The sequence below is a fragment of the Notechis scutatus genome, chromosome 9 (genome assembly GCF_049901735.1).
Source record: "Notechis scutatus isolate UNSWTSFEM ecotype Mainland chromosome 9, rNotScu1.2, whole genome shotgun sequence".
NCBI lineage: Eukaryota > Metazoa > Chordata > Lepidosauria > Squamata > Elapidae > Notechis > Notechis scutatus.
In genome coordinates, this window is record NC_142017.1 from 2,901,159 (window position 1) to 2,917,868 (window position 16,710).

At 41.9% G+C, this 16,710-nt stretch overlaps 1 protein-coding gene and 1 long non-coding RNA gene across 3 annotated transcripts in view; one reads left to right on the plus strand and one right to left on the minus strand.

Annotated features, from left to right (window-relative positions):
* The window catches only part of LOC148129798 (uncharacterized), a 293,893-nt gene extending 292,147 nt beyond the window's left edge, over positions 1-1,746 (plus strand). The window contains exons 2-3 of the long non-coding RNA XR_015750607.1: positions 74-147; positions 291-1,746. This is a non-coding gene — a long non-coding RNA (uncharacterized LOC148129798). The remainder of the gene's footprint in view (positions 1-73; positions 148-290) is intronic.
* The window catches only part of ATP2C2 (ATPase secretory pathway Ca2+ transporting 2), a 33,307-nt gene that overhangs the window by 2,981 nt on the left and 13,616 nt on the right, over positions 1-16,710 (minus strand). For both annotated transcript variants that reach the window (XM_087971428.1, XM_026684040.2), the window contains exons 11-25: positions 15,822-15,888; positions 14,626-14,750; positions 13,314-13,411; positions 12,920-13,021; positions 12,171-12,260; positions 10,701-10,802; positions 10,034-10,190; positions 8,132-8,302; positions 7,261-7,358; positions 7,109-7,159; positions 4,964-5,130; positions 2,908-2,976; positions 2,696-2,812; positions 1,709-1,856; positions 601-696 (exon numbers count right to left, since the gene is read on the minus strand). In XM_087971428.1, coding sequence (XP_087827554.1) covers positions 601-696; positions 1,709-1,856; positions 2,696-2,812; positions 2,908-2,976; positions 4,964-5,130; positions 7,109-7,159; positions 7,261-7,358; positions 8,132-8,302; positions 10,034-10,190; positions 10,701-10,802; positions 12,171-12,260; positions 12,920-13,021; positions 13,314-13,411; positions 14,626-14,750; positions 15,822-15,888 — 1,658 coding nt within the window. The remainder of the gene's footprint in view (positions 1-600; positions 697-1,708; positions 1,857-2,695; positions 2,813-2,907; positions 2,977-4,963; positions 5,131-7,108; positions 7,160-7,260; positions 7,359-8,131; positions 8,303-10,033; positions 10,191-10,700; positions 10,803-12,170; positions 12,261-12,919; positions 13,022-13,313; positions 13,412-14,625; positions 14,751-15,821; positions 15,889-16,710) is intronic.

Sequence of the window (16,710 nt, forward strand, 5' to 3'; positions counted from 1 at the left end):
CCTGTCTGGATTGAATACCTTGCACGCAGATTATGAACAAAGTATTTCAGTTTTGGCAGGATTTTCATAATAGCATTAGCACTTATATACTGCTTCAGGGTGCTTTACAGCCCTCTTTAAGTCAGCCTATTGCCCCCGACAATCTAGGTCAGGGGTGTCCAACCTTGGCAACTTTAAGACTTGTGGACTTCAACTCCCAGAATTCCTCAGCCAGCAAAGCTGGCTGAGGAATTCTGGGAGTTGAAGTCCACAAGTCTTAAAGTTGCCAAGGTTGGACACCCCTGATCTAGGTCCTCATTTTAACCATCTCGGAAGGATGGAAGGATGAGTCAACCTTGGGCCGGTCAGGATCAAACTGCAGAACTGTTGGCAGTCAGCAGTGAGCCAAGCGAGCGTGCAATACTGCATTCTAACCACTGAGCCACCAGGGCTAAGCTAAGGGAAGGAGCCATTTAAGGGTGCAGTGCAGTTCCTCCCGGCTTCTCTCCCCAAGGAAAACAAAAATTAAAGCTGGCTCTTGTTAAATCGTTTCGCACCTTCCTACTTTGCCAAGCCCTTCCTTTCTCAGTGGGCTCTGCTGAATTCAGCTTCCCCTCTCACCTGAGAACGACAGGTCAGGGCGTTGAAGAGGTCAAAGAAAACAAAGCAAGTGAAAGTCATGGTTGTCGTCCGGGGCGTTATGCCACTTTCCGGAAGCTGGAAAGGCAAGGTGAAAAAAAAGTGTCTTTGAAAAAGAGGAGGAGGAAGAGGAGAAACCGAGCGTCAGCACAACATATCAAAGCCCCTCCCACCTCACAATGAACCTTTTGTTGGTAAAGTCACAATCGCCTTGAAAACGGGTTGCCCTTCTTTTCAAAGAAAGATTTGGAAGGAAGGCAGTCGTGCCAAAGCATATAAATATCACGGGCTTAAATCTGCACCTGTTGACAGACAAGCCACCAGCAGGTTGATGAAAGCCTAATGCCCAAAAAATGTGGCCAATTTTGCCACTCTGTGCAATTTCCACCTGCAAAAAGGGCCAATGTTGCTTTTTTTAAAAAAGGCAACTAGACTTAATTTGTTTCCCATCTCGTCCGAGAAGCATCTTCAGTTCTGACCGAATGGTGGGAGAACGGAAGGATTTCTATTCCTTGCAGTCATCTGGTCGTTGGCACTCTGAGAGTCACCGAGATTTATGTTCGCCCTCAGGGTCACCTGAAGAGCGCCAACAGATGTAGGGCCTATTTGGAACTGCTGAAACATCTTCCAGGAAAACCTAGTGGTGCTTTTTCCAAAGGCAACTGGACTTCCTTCATTTTTGCTTGAAAAACGTTTCGCTTCTCATCCACGAGGCGTCTTCAGTTCTGAAGAAGCTTCTTGGATGAGAAGCTAAACGTCTTCAAGGAAAAAAACAAAGCCCAAGGAAGTCCAGTTGCCTTTGGAGAAAGCACCTTTGGGACAACCCTGATCTAGATGACTGAGAATCTTCATAGACACCTGCATCTTACATCTTTACTGAGAAAGCCTTTTGCGTGTCTTCAAAAGAAAAAAGCTGATCTGGAGTTTCCAATTCAACCAATTTGAATGTCCTCATCCAGAATGCAAATCCATGAGCCAAGCAGCCAAGGCTCCTTCTCTGAGTTGGTTGCATTAAAGGAGGTAAAAAACAAGGTCACAAAAGGGTGATGGAACCAGGAAGGGTCTTAGGATGATCTACCTACAATCTCACCTCCTTCCAAAAGACGTAGATGGTCCCCATGATGATAATGGTTGCCGAAAGGATAATTTTTAGGATCAGGGACTTGCTGAGAATTGTATCCGTGGTGTTTCTTGGAGGTTTTTTAATAGCATCTTTGTCGACTGGTTCAACCCCCAAACTATATAATGATGATGACGATAATAATAATAATAATAATAACAACAACAACAACAATAACAACAACAACAACAACAAAACAACAATAATAACAATAACTAACAATAATAACAACAACAATAACAACAATAATAATGACATTATTTTACAAACAACAGACTAACTGCTTATTTATATTTACTATGGAAATGGCCATAGATAGATTTTGAATCTCTAAGGCATGTTGGACTACAGCGGACCAAATATGGACAGTGCTAAACTTGGATATTAAGTAGGGATACTGAAATGCCACTTATGAAGAAAATAAGTTGTAGTATCGTCTTACTCATGGGGTCCTTGGTGCTCTCTGCACTTGGTTGCTTTCTTGCAGACGTTTCATGACCCAACTAGGTATCATCACTGCTAGCACACAGTCCTAGCACTGATGATGTGATCTAGTTGGGTCATGAAATGTCTGCAAGAAAACCACCAAGGTCAGAGAGCACCAAAGACCCACAATTCAATCGTCAGCTACAAATAATCTCTTCACTCGTAGTTGTCTGAATCCTTGGGGGAAAAAGAGAAATGGATTTGATAATAGTTCTATAAACTCTAACTTCAAAAGAACTGATCATTGTACAAATACTGAGCGCATATATTTGTCTTTGGTAGATTTGTAGCTTGGTGAAAGGATGGGCATCAACCAGTTTTCCCTCAAAATCACTTTTCATATCCAATTTCAGACAGGAATTTTCAACTTCTATTTTAATTGTATATTTAAGTCTTCATGGAAGAAGCGGAAAGAAATCAGATCTGGATTTCGGGATGGGAAGGTTCTAATTTTCATCCTGGGGTCCTCACCTTTGAGCTGGAGGGCCATCCATGATGATATTGATCCATAAGATCTGCATAGCATTGAGTGGATTTGGCAGGTTGAATATGGTGGACAGAGTTATTAAACTTAGAGCGGAGATGCTCCTAAAGGAAGAAAAGCAGGGGAGAAAATTTAATCAACATTCTCCGCCCTTTTTGAAAAACAGCTTCCGTTCTATTTCTTCTTTGTCATGACTTACGTGCTAAGTTGAAATCGAACAAAGTTCTTAATGTTGTAAAATATGCCCTTCCCTTCTTCTATGGCGTGTCTGTTGGGAAGAAAACACAACGTCCATACTCGGATCTAAATAGTTAAGCTCAGACAGAACATCATCCATTTTTTTTTTTAATAAAACCATTTTTATTTATATATTTATTTCAACAGAAATAACCCTGAAGTCATTTCATACACTCTTCTGAGGTTCGTCCCAAAGGTGCTTTTCCAAGACCCAACTGGACTATCTGGGTTTTTTTTTTCTTTGAAGACATTTCACTTCTCATCCAAGAAGCTTCTTCAGCTCTGACCACCATCTGGTCAGAGCTGAAGAAGCTTCTTGGATGAGAAACGTGTTCAAATTAAAAAAAAAAAACAGTCCAGTTTTCTCTTGAAAAAGCACCTTTGAGACAACCATGATCTAGAGCAATGGCCCCCAACCTTTTTTGAACCAGGGACCGGTTTCACGATTATTTATTCTTCCACGGACCGGTACCTGAGTAACGCGAGACTCCACCACCATCGGGACGGCTCTTCATTCGAAGCCGCCCCCCCCTTCGACGAAACTAAGGCGCGAGCACCCAAATGCTGCTTTCCAACTGAAAACCCGGAAGCAACCGAAAACCCGGAAGCGCCGTCAAAACAAGATGGTGGCGCCCAAGCTTTGCGGCCTGGTAAAAAATGATCCACGGACCGGTACTGGTCCAGGGACTGGTGGTTGGGGACCCCTGATCTAGAGGATTGAGAATCTCCACAGATACATTCTGAAGTTCATTACTGCCTCGGTTTTATTACCATTGCCCAGGAACCAGTGGGAAATTTAATCACAGCAATTAGCCTCCATTTTAGGTTTCCCCCAATTCTACCCTCTTCTTTTTCAGTGGAAAAAAGGGGCATGAGTGTACACTCAGGAGTGCTCAGTGGGCTGTTCTGTGTTGCATGTTAACACCAGTGACCCATGGTGGCGCAGTGGTTAGAGGGCGGCACTGCAGGCTACTTCTGCTGATTGGCATCTGCCATCAGTTTGGCAGTTCGATCCCAACCGGCTCAAGGTTGACTCAGCCTTCCATCCTTCCGAGGTCAGTAAAATGAGGATTCAGATTGTTGGGGGCAAGAGGCTGACTTAAAGAGGGCTGTAAAGCACTATGAAGTGGTATATAAGACTAAGTACTAATGCTATTACGAAAATCCTGCCGAAACTGAAATACTTTGTTCATAATCTGTGTGCAAGGTATTCAATCCAGACAGGAAGCGACGACTGTGTGATGACCCAAAGGGGGATGGCACAAAGGCAACACAGATGATCAGTAGGAGTCCCTTTATTAGCTCTGGCTTTGCCCCCAATGTCTGGTTACCTTCTGGCTGGAGAAAAAACTCTCCCAGGAACAGCCTTTGGCTGCAGAGAATCAAGTCCAAAATGTGGTCAACAAAAGCTGTAACTTAAAGTCCAATCAAGGCAAAATGAGGTAATTACTCCGGCAGGGCAGGAGCAAGAATTCCAGATGTGAAGGCATGGCAATAATTCAACATGGTTGGGAAGATGCCAGGAACACAGATAAGCAAAGCAAAGATAAACTCATGCTTGCTCCCAGCAGATACCACACTCAGCTTGCATCTCTTTTAAACTCTCATTCCCAGGTGTGGCTAATGAAGGGAATCAGGGCCCTTTCCTCCCCCATAAACCATGCAACCCACGTTGCTCTCTCCTCCATAACTCCCTGCGTGCCCTAGGATGAAGAAGGGGTGGACCTGGTTCTTCCTCTGAACTCCCTCTCCCTTGTTCTACCTCGTCCCTGCTCTGCCCAGCCAGACTTTGCCCATCCCCAGTTTCCTCCACAGCCAATGGAGCCACACTCCCACTCCCTGTCAGCTGTTTGTCTTCCTCCTCAGATTCAGACTCCGCCAGAGGCATGACACACTAAACCGCTTAGAGAGGGCCGTAAAGCCCTGTGAAGTGGTATATAAGCCTAAGTGCCATTGCTATTAAAGGAGTTTTAGGAAGTGTGTATGTCAGAGAAACAGTTCTGGCACAAACCACTCACATGATGGCTGAGAAGTTGTCATCCACAAGAATCATGTTTGCAGCCTCCTTGCTTACATCCGTGCCTGCCCGTCCCATCGCGATCCCAATGTCGGCAGACTTCAAAGCCACAGCGTCGTTCACTCCGTCCCCCGTCATTCCCACGATGGCCCCAGCCTTTTGCAAAGCCTACGGACGTCACAGATGAGTTTAAACCTTGGCCTTCACCTGGTGGGCAGAAGCTTTGACTTGAGGGGGGAAGGAAGCCCATTTAAATTGCAGACAATCCTTGACGTACAACCACAATTGGAACCGGAACATCTGCTAAGCAGTGCAGTTGTTCAGTAAGTCACGCCCGATTTTATGACCTTTGTTTGCTGTGCTCGTTAAACGAATCACATTAAGTCATTAAGGGAATCTGGCTACCCTCCCCATTGACTTCGCTTGGCAAGATCCCCTGGATCTTGTCACCCCAGGACACTGCAACGGTATGAGTTCCGGTCATACGTCACTTTTTTCAGTGCCGTCGTAACTTTTGTAGAGATTTTCTTTGTACGTGGCTGCCATTATTAATTTACAATTTTTCATCCAAAGTTTTTCCCAATCCTCTAGTTGTATGTTGTATCCGAAATTTTTCATCCAGGCAATCATTGTTTGTTTCACTGCCTCCTCTTCTTTATCAGATTTTAGGAGGGAGTTATATATTTTGGATATACATTTTTCCTCTGGTCCTAATAAAACTTTGTCAATTTGCTGCAGAATTTTATCTATGCTAAATTCTTCTATATCTTTTTTGTATTTTGTTTGCACCTCCAAATAAGGCCACCAATCTATCATTATTCCTTCTTCCTTCAATTTTTGGTTTGTCTTTAAGTTTTCTTGATTATCTAATAGTTGATTGTGCCTGATCATTTTAGTACTATCCAAAGTATTTGGGTAAATCATTGCTTCTATAGTTGAAAGTCAGCCTGGTATCTTAATATAGTGTTTTTTTCCTAATTTTATGCCAAATCTCTATTAATGCATCTCTAATTAAATGTTTTTAACATGTAGACATGTCTTATTTTTCTTCTCCCACAAACTGGCATGCCATCCAATTTGTAGATCATGTCCTAGAGTTAATGGTCTCTTATTATTTAAAAATATCCATTCTCTAATCCAAATTAGTGTTGCTGCCTGGTCATAACTTTTGAACGGTTGTTAAACAATGGTCATAAGTCAAGGACATTCAACATCAAGAAAAGAGCTAAATGTTCAGAGTAGGGATCTTAGGTTATTGGTGCTAAAATGTACACAGATATTAAGTCGGCTGTTAGAAACTGTAAGCATTAATTCTTCCAATTAAAAAAGTAAGACTTGTGATCTATTTAAATCTCTTTATCAGAGATTACTTTGCCCATAAATCCAAGGATAAATGTTCATGCAAAGATAATTGCTAGACTCAAGCTAAACCACATTCATATCGATGTCTTAATCCCACATTAGCCAAGAAGGTGTTTATATGCAGGTCTATTTAAATGGTTATCTGATTGTCCCTTTATGATTGTCATAAACTGGAACAAGGTGATTGTGGATTAGTTGTTGGGAGTTTTTCTGAGCTAATTAACTGTGCTTTTAACCTACAAGTCTCAAGTCAACAACAAATAAAAGTTACTTGCCCCTTGGTGCAGCCAGTGGGCAAAGTAAACAGCAATAATTCGATCAGGGCCACAGTATGTTTTTACTAACAAGTTCAGTCTATTTTTTTTCCTGCAGTTCGTTGTTAATTCACTACTTAAGAAAGTAGAACAGAGTTGGAAATTTTCTTTGCTCAACTAAAAGGCAACAGTTTGGTTTTGTTACTGCTAAAAGATGCAGTCTTAAGTTTTGTAAGTGAATCAGTGACACAATAAATGCATCCTAATTTGGAATTATTTCATTCTTCACTATCTGAATAGCTAGGCAGTGATGGTCTCTTCCTCCTGATTGTCAGCGAAGAATGAATAGATCCTTAGTTTCAGAATGAGTTGCAAGAAAAACGAAGAAAGAGAATGAACCTTAATTTTGCAGTCAGCAGTTATTTCATACATTAAGGGGAGATCACCAAGAAGCAGAATCATTTCAAGGAAGAGAATTGCATTGCAAGAGAAAAATCTTGGCACTCTAGAGTTTACAGTCTGAAGGATACCTTTATAATTTTAACTTTGTGTTTGGGGCTTGTTCGGAAGAAGATGGAAACCTGGAGGAGGAGGGGAAGAAGAGATGTACATGAGACAGTGATTTTGTTTGAGGTGAGTTGCCCAATCCCATATTCTCATGACTCCTTCAACCCACGGTTACATTTTTGATTCTTGAAGACAGCGTCGAGTCATCGATGTTCTCCAGTTCCTCCCCAGACATAGCGTTCATTTTCCCATTACAAAGACCAATGTTCTTCCCTGCAAGGAAAGAAATCCATTAAGCACATAATGGTAGGTTTAACTTGTACAAACCACGTGCGCATTAAAGAAATGGCTCATTATGATTCAAAAGGGGCCACATTTTTAGTGTTTCATTTCAAAATTGGACCTCTTCTGAGACCTTTCGTGATCGAGGCATTCTGGATACCTCTAGGCTTTTCCTTGCTGTGTGATTCTCTGGCTGCATCTCTTGAGTGAAAGAACCAATAGATGATCTCAAGGAAGCAGCCAAGGATGTTAGCTTGGAGCCGGATTTAACTCTATTGGAGCTCTTGGAAAGAAGTATCTATGCAACCTTCTTCAGAACTTCAGAGAAGGAAATCTGGAATAAAAACAAAGCTACGATCCTGCAAAGTTTTAATTTTTGCTGTTGATATTGGATTCTCAAAAGGTTGCAGGACCATGACATGTGACTTCTTTGGAGTTGGCAAGGGAGGAGAAAGAGATCTGCCTTTTCTGAAATGATTAGCCTCTCCCTTCATGAAATCACATCATGCAGATGACAAATGGTTGAAGATCTCTGACTTGTTAAATGAGCAGGGTAAAGCCATTTGTAATTAAGAAAATAGTGGTGTTGCATGGGAATTTTTTGCACTGTTGGGTTAGATTAGAAGAAGGCAGCCTTGCTGTGTCCAACCTGAACCTTTCAGCCCAGTTTCATCTTTATCTAAGATGAAATCAAGGTAAGGATCAAATAGGGCATTCCATTCTAAAAATAAAAATAAAAATGCTGTATTCCATGTCTTGCTTACCAATCGCCAAAGCTGTTTCAAAGGCATCTCCAGTTATCATTTTCACAGCTACACCTGAGCCATTGAGAACTTCAACAGCTTCTTTTACGCCTTCTCGTGGGGGATCAATGATTCCAACTAGACCCAAAAAGGTCAATCTGCCAAGTTCTGGGCCAGAAGCCAAGGCGAGCACTAAGATGAGAATAAGAGACTGGAAATAACGATGAACCATATTACCTTTTATTTAAATTACTGGCATGGAGTGGCCTCTGGAAAATTTGGAAAAACGCAGTTGGTACAGAACATTGCAACTTGATTCTCTGCTACCAGGTCATGTTTGACTCATCTTATTTCAGTTGCACTGGCTTCCAATTTGTTTATTCATCCAAATGTTTTAAAAAGTATCTAGATTTTGCCCCTTGCCTATAAAATAAACTCTTCAGAACCAGGATATTTAAATTTAAATTTCTAAAAGAATCTTCTACTAATCTACAATGTTTGTAAGAGGTGCTGTTTTACGTCCCGTTATTGAAAGAAGCTGGGACTGATTTATTTACTTAGTTCAAATACTTCTAGGTTGCTTCAGTCATGACACTAAACACACTTGCTGTAATATAAACAAAGTGTCAAAGCTATATTACAATCACCATAATAATAAAACAATAGCATGTAAAACTTCCAACTATAATAATTCATAATCCAGCTATTGCAAATGAATTATCAGGCTTAGCCCAAGAACACCATAAAACAACCCAGCTAAAGCTCAGTCCTTTATTTGCTTATGCACAATAGACAGAATCTTGCCAGATTAAACCATTACTACATGCCTACATGAGAATGAATGGCAGAGCCTGGGACCCGAGTCAAGAGACGAATCAGCCTAGAGTCTCAACATTCCCACAAGTGGTTTAAATCTAATGCCTCTTAAAATCCATTGACCCTTATGTAGGTCAAAATAGTTCTAATCATTAACTGACTAGATTTGTTGTAGCCTATCGGCTACTGGCCCTTCCAGCAACTGAATCCGGAGCAGGAGGAAGCATGGGAGCCAGGATCAGCATCAGTGCCAGGGGAAAGAGGGAATGGAGCTGGCAGAGAGAGAGAGAGAGAGGCACAGGCAGAGCCTGGGCTGTCCTTCAGTCTTCCGATGGAGAGTCAACTGCCCCCAAGTTTGGAGGTGGCTGATGAGGAAGAGAAGGGACAGTTGGGTCCAGTGCCTGACGCGCGGCTGTGCAGAAGGCAGAGGAGAGGAGAGTGGTGGAAATCTATGAGCTGGCCCTTGGGACAGAAGAGCCACCGCTGCTAGCGAAGCCCCACCCTAGCTCTGGGGATCAAAGGCCGACAACTATTCATCTCCCTACCCGATGGACTGTTTAGCCTGCGTTGAGAGAGAAACTTATTCCTTGAGCTCCTAATAAAGGAATCTTTTGAGTTCACACCAGAGGGTTTGTCGTGTTTGGGGAGCTGGGCCAGAACAAGATTCCTATCCACAGGCATGAGCAATGAATCAATTTAATTGGAACTAATGTGTTGCCTTGCTCTTATGCTCCTGACAATGCCCTGGGGTATTAGCTGTTCTAAATCTCTTCCTCTGACCCAGCTTTAGACTGGGCTGCATCTTGTCTCACCCCTCTGCTTGGAATGTGGTCCTTCCTAGGAAGCCACCACCTCACATCCAAAGCACCATTCACAATCAAAATACCATGGCCGTCCATCACCTCCACTGTTGGACATTCCTGTCTCCAAATGCTCTTTGGAAGAGCTTTTGTGAGCATGGAGAGGTCTTTCCGATAATGCTCCATTACTCCATCCTTAGTATGAAGCTATTTACTTTAGATGGCTAAAGACTCTGGTTTTGCTCAAGAACCTTCATTTGTCGAGGACGTAAGATTGGGATAAAATGAGGCACAGGCACAGACTGACCTCGCAAGCCAAGGGAACCCATGCACTTTTCTTCTTGGGCGTAGGAAGCTTTCTGTTTGGGAGTCAAGGGCAGAGCAATCCCTCTGTTGTTGAACATGGTACAATGCTGCATCACTTCTTTAAAGGCCCCTTTCATGAAGTAGATGTCTTCTTGATCCTGAGAAAGGAGAAGGTGGAAGATACCACCAGGAGAACATCTAGAACCATTGACCTTTTTACATCCCAAATTAAGTTGTTTATTATATACACAATATTTTTTAAAACACGGCACGCTGCATCATATTAAGAAAGGAAATATTTTGTTTCTCCAACTCAGCTTGTGTTGGAGACGGCAGAGAAATGAACCTTCATGCTAAGCTAGGTTGTAGTTTATTTGACTGGTTTAGGATGTGGTTTGAATCCCACAAGGATATAGGAACTTAGAGCACCATTTTTGGAAAGCCCTCTGGATTTGCCATATCCCCCAGTCTTGAAGGCCATCAAGCCAACTTGGGTCAACTCTGCTGAGCTTTCCTTAAAAGGAGTTGTGAGGATCAAAAAGAGGAAAAACCATGGGATATAAAAGTGACTACATGCCTTTAACTGGAATAAATTCCTACAAGAATGATTTCTTTAGTTTCTAAGCTTGGTCTACAACGAAAACCCACGCAGTTGCTTCCTTATCTACCTGGTTTTTCAAAGCACACTTCACAGCCATCCATTTTTGCTCCGAGCTAAAGGGAATCTCTTTTGTTCGCACATAAGTATTGTTTATATCACCCAGGTCCATCTAAAACAGATAAGAGAAGGACAGAATGTCAGCATGAATTCATTATTCACGGCGTTGGTTGAACTAGACTAGATCGACACAAAATTGCATCAGCACCCCTCCGGTCAAAAGCTGAATATTTTAGTGCTGAATGTCTATGTTGCTTTTGAACGGCAATGTCAGGCTTTGGAAAAGTAGAGGTCTTCTTGATCCTTATCAAACCAGGGCTATTTAGTCTGAGTTTTCTTTTGAACGCTAAACTTCCTTTATCCATCGTGCTTTATTACAAACATGCAAGCAGACTGTGTTCCCAGTTAGGTCACCTTCCTGATATCTCAGGGGCTTCCACAAAGAAGATGGAGTCAAGCTATTCTCCAAAGCACCTGGGGGCAGGACAAGAAGCAATGTGTGGAAACTAATCAAGGAGAGAAGCAACCTAGAACCAAGGAGAAATGTCCTGACAGTTAGAACAGTTAACCAGTGGAACAACTTGTATCCAGAAGTTGTGGGTGCTCCAACACTGGAAATTTTAAAGAAGAGATTGGACAACCATTTGTCTGAAATGGTACAGGGTTTCCTTCTTGATCAAGGAGTTAGAAGATCTCCAAGGTCCCTCCAACTATTCTAATTCTAATTCTAATTCTAATTCTAATTCTAATTCTAATTCTAATTCTAATTCTAATTCTAATTCTAATTCTAATTCTAATTCTAATTCTAATTTCTACTCTACTCTACTCTACTCTACTCTACTCTACTCTACTCTACTCTACTCTATTCTGCAACTCACAATTTCCACCCTTGGAGAATGGGGGTGGGGTGGGGGTTGTGGAATTTTCTAAATCTCTCCAGCTTTCCCCCCAAGGAGATGTTGAGATGATCAGGCCTCTTTTGTTCCAGCATTGTCTTTCTCCATCTTTCCAGAGCTAAACTGCTTCTTTTGCACACATCTATACTGGTTCTGGAAATAATATTCCTCTATTAGAAAACCTCTGTCTTCCCCAGGATCCTATTTTCCAGTCAATGATCTAATGGAAGTGGTGGGTGGGGTCAAGGATTATGTGGCATTATTCCAATCCATTGGATATTTGTGTGTGTGTGTGTGTGTGTGTGTGCGTGTTACACATTTATTTTTAACTGACTGAATTCCAGACTTTTGGAGGGAAATTAAGAAGAAATGGTAGGACTCCATAATATGCAGACAACTTATAATATTCTGATTGATTCATTTTTTAATTGCACAATCATCAGAATGTTAAATCAGAATGTCAAATCTCTCGTATTTTGACAATCACAGTACAGCAAGGGGCTACCTCTATGCATTTTCATATTAAACAAAACCAAATAAAATATAAAATTAGCAAGTCTATGAATCGTAGTTAAGGACCTTACCTTCATAGCCAGGGCAAGGAGGGCTCCCTCCGTGGGTTGTCCCATCACTGCTGCCTTCCTGATCACGGCGTTGTTGGCGACACAACCGGCCTGCAAAAATTTTCATTTCAACTTTTAGGAGGTGCAGAAAGAGGCGAGCGAATCGCTTTCTGTACATCAGCTCTGGGTTCAACTCGAATCAAGGATGCGCTCCCAAACCATGAGCCAGGTCTACAGCCTTGAAAGTTAGCCTTCCTCCAATAAATAAACATTCTGCGTATCATGAAATTTTGCTTTAGTTTAAATGAACTTCCTAAGAAAAGAGCAATAGCATCTCTCCAGCAATATGTTGTCCACTGAAAACATGTCATCATTTATGGGTTAAATCATTTTTGTGGACTGAATTTTCTGTTTTTTTTTTTTTTTAAAAAAAAAAACTAATTTCCCCTTTATTGAGATTTAGATGGTACAGCTTTTCTGTTCAGCGTGGACTTTTCAAACATGCTGAGTTCATGACTTTTGTTCCCTCGTAGAGTTTCTATCCTATTCTTATTGTTAAAGGTCCTTCAAGATTTTTTGGAAGCTGCCCCAGGGGCCTCAGATTTTATATGTAAATAAACATATTTATGTGTGCCTCAGGACTGGAAACGAAACTTTACCAGCAGCAATTCCAATATTCTGAAAATGCTGCATTTGTTTTCATCCTTCAGGGCACTAATAATAACAGGTTATCGGAATAACCTGTTATTTGAAGTAATCAGATAATTTACCTCCACAAGTTTTCCCACTGAGATGTTCGAAAATCCTTTGATGACTTCTTTAGAAGGTAAAAGGCACACATTTCCTTCTCTATTATATCCAACTCCACTCACCTGGAAGAATATAAATCGGTAAGAAGGAATGTAAAGAAACATCCCAAGGAAGAGCCAACCATTTCTATCTACATTACAAAGACAAAATCTTGATTAGAAGGCCATTCTCTCTTTTTAAAGAATTGGACAATGGGAACAGTCATAAATCAAGGACATTTTGGATGGAAATGAATCATTAAGAGTCCATGAAGTAGTACAGGTATGAACCACATTAAAAAAAAGCCCAGTCTAAGACCTTAGATAAGTATGGCTAAGATTTAACCCATTAGTGCTAAGGAAACATCTGGAGTACCTCTGCCTTAAATCCATCGGAGGTCACAAGCTGAGTCACGGTCATCTCATTGGTAGTCAGAGTTCCAGTCTTATCAGAGCAAATCACATTGCAACAGCCTAAGAAGAAAGGATTTGTCCAAACTGGGTCTTAGGTTAGTAAGTTGGTAGTGTGGGCCCTCCAAATACCAGATATTTAGTTGTCTAGTTTAATGAAAAGGAGGACTAGAGGGTGACATGATAGCAGTGTTCCAATATTTGAGGAGCTGCCACAAAGAAGAGGGGAGGTCAACTTATACTCCACAGTACATGAAGGCAAGGCAAGTAGCAATGAACGGAAGCTAATCAAGGAGAGAAGCAACCTAGAACTAAGGAGGAATTTCCTGACCTTGAGAACAATTAATCAGTGGAACGGTTGTCTCCAGAAGTTGTGGATGCTCCAACCCTGGAGGTTTTTAAGCAGAGCATGGGCAATGTTTGCCTGAAGCAGGGTCCCTGCTTGAACAGGGGATTGGACTAGAAGACCTCCAAAGTCCCTTCAAATCTGTTATTCTGTTATCTGTTTGACCCAGTCTTTCCTGCCTTACACTGGCAATCTAGGTAACGGCAGAAGGTCCACCAGAAAAGATGGCTACTTCTCACATCAAAGGCCATCTAAAAGATTTATCCTATATGTCTGCCACCGTTTAAAAAGCACTAAGCCAGCAGCCATCAATTCCATCTTGTGCTAGAAAATGTTATTAATTTTATCTCCTTCATCTAACCTTCCCCAACATGATTCTGAAGGGCTATTATCTCCAAGAAGACTTACATCGTTTGCATTTTTCAGATGGCTTGAACTAATAAAAGATATCTTCTCAGGAATAAATCATGAGGAGGAATCGTTAATTCTTCTCTCTACCTGGAATTAATGTCCTCTGGTCAGAAACACTCATTGTCTACTTTCATTTGCTTGTTATGAAAGTTTCCCCCTCTCCTGAAATTGTCTAATGGATGGCTGTTCCAGGCTTTAGATATTAGATTTGTATCCTCCGACAGATTTTTTTAAAAATTGCGTTTCCTCCAACATTCCTGAAACCCAGTGAGCATTCCTCAAATTGTGCTATTCAATTGGGGACTACAGAAAATGCTGCTTTCAACTTATTTTACTGTATTAGGAAGGAAGGAAGGAAGGAAGGAAGGAAGGAAGGAAGGAAGGAAGGAAGGAAGGAAGGAAGGAAGGAAGGAAGGAAGGAAGGAGAAGGCAGGGAGGAAGGAAGGAGGAAAAGAGAGAGGGAGGAAGGATCAAAGGAAAGTAGAAAAATTAAGGAAGGAGAAATAAGTGTGTGACTCACCTAGAGTTTCCACTATAGGCAACTTCTTCACAATGACTTGTTTCTTGGCCATTCTCAAGACACCCAATACTAGCGTCACCGTGACTACGATGGGAAGTCCTTCAGGGATGGCAGCCACCGCCAAGCTGCACACACACAATCATTTACCACTGATGTTACACACCACTACCTCTTCCTGCAAGGAAGTATACCCAAGCATCAACTTGCTCCAAAACCCTCATTCTAGAGTAGACACAGAAGACTGGGCCAATGGATATATGGGTAAATGACCCAGGAATGCAGGTTTTTGTGGAATGTCTATTCGAGGGAAGACGGTTAGGTCGAAGTTGGCTTTTCAAGAAGACTTCTAGTTCTACTGTCTTGACCTGATGTCTCTAGTGTCAGGTTTCCAAGTAATGCACCCATTGAAGTCAGAACTCCAAAGCAGATAGATTCCTCAAAGAACAATTTATTTGGATACATCATATTGGCACAACTGGTGAAAACCAACTCTGAAAGTTCCTGTGGTTTTCACCTGATTAAAAGTGAAAGTTTTCCCCTTTCCCCAAGTCATCATTCACATTGTCCAATAGAGGTGCTAGCTGGTTGCTTGGTTACTTCGCTTCTCCTCTCCCAGCCACCTGTTGGAATGACCTTGGTTCCCACAGGAAAACTTTTTGTTTTGACTGCAAAACCTCAGCTAATTATTCCCTCCTCCCTGTCCCCTCTTTAGCCTTGTGGCAATCCTGAAGCCACAAAGATGGCTTCAGCCTGGTCCGCTTCATGGTTGACATCTAGGGTATTGGGAATTGTCTTCCAACATATTCAGAGGAAGCCAGATAGAAGAAATCTATTGTAATTTATCAAAGATGAGAAGACTTCTGAGAACATCTGTTCTCTGCATTGGTCTTAAAATTGAGGCTGGCTGGACAGCACTGGAATTCCTTCACTGGGCAGGAAGTCCACTAGATACGTTCCTTTTTGACTCTATGAGAAAATTTGCATATCATACTGATTCATAAGGTGGTATGTCTGGCTTTGGCCTCGCATGAGGAGTGATCCCAACCATTATGGGTTATCTAAAGTCAGAATCAAGTCATTATGATTTTTTTTAACCAATTATAGTTCAACAAACCAAGTCTCAGCAAGTCAACTCAACTCCTTTGATAGTTCAACATGCTATGCCTACATGCGGAAGAAATCTCCCTCAAACTTACCTCACTCCAATGGTGAACATGTCAAGGAGATGTTTCCCTTGCAGCCAGCCAATCAGCATAAGTAAACCTTGAAAAACATAAGGTGAAGGTAAAGGTTCCCCTCGCACATACATGCTAGTTGTTTCCAGCTCTAGAGGGCAGTGCTCATTTCCTTTATAAAGCCGAAGAGGCAACATTGTCCAAAGACGACTCCGTGGTTATGTGGCCAGTGTGATTAAATGCCGAAGGCACATGGAACGCTGTTCCCTTCCCACCAAAGTGGTCCCTATTTTTTACTTAGGAAGACCACACCTAGAGTACTGCATCCAGTATGGTTCACCACATTATAAAAAAGATGTTGAGACTCTAGAAAAAGTACAGAGAAGAGCAACCAGGATGATTAGGGGACTGGAGGCTAAAACATATGAAGAACGGTTGCAGGAAGCGGGCCTGGCTAGTCTAGGGAAGAGAAGGACCAGGGGAGACAAGATAGTAGTTTTCCAATATTTGAGGGGCTGCCACAGAGAGGAAGGGGTCAAGCTATTTTCTAAAGCACCTGTAGGCCAGACAAGGAATAATGGATGGAAACTGAACAAGGAGAGATTTAACCTGGAAATAAGGAGAAACTTTCTGACAGTGAGAACAATCAACCCATGGAACAGAAGTTGACCTTGGAAGTTGTGGGAGCGCCATCGCTTGAGACTTTCAAGAAGAGATTGGACTGCCATTTGTCAGAAATGGTGTAGGGTCTCCCGCTTGGGTGGGGGGTTGGACTAGATGACCTACAAAGTCCCTTCCAACTCTGATTATCTGTTAAATCTGTTAAATCTGTACTTGCATTTTTACATGCTTTCGAACTGCTAGGTTGGCAGAAGCTGGGACAAGTAATGGGAGCTCACTCTGTTACGCG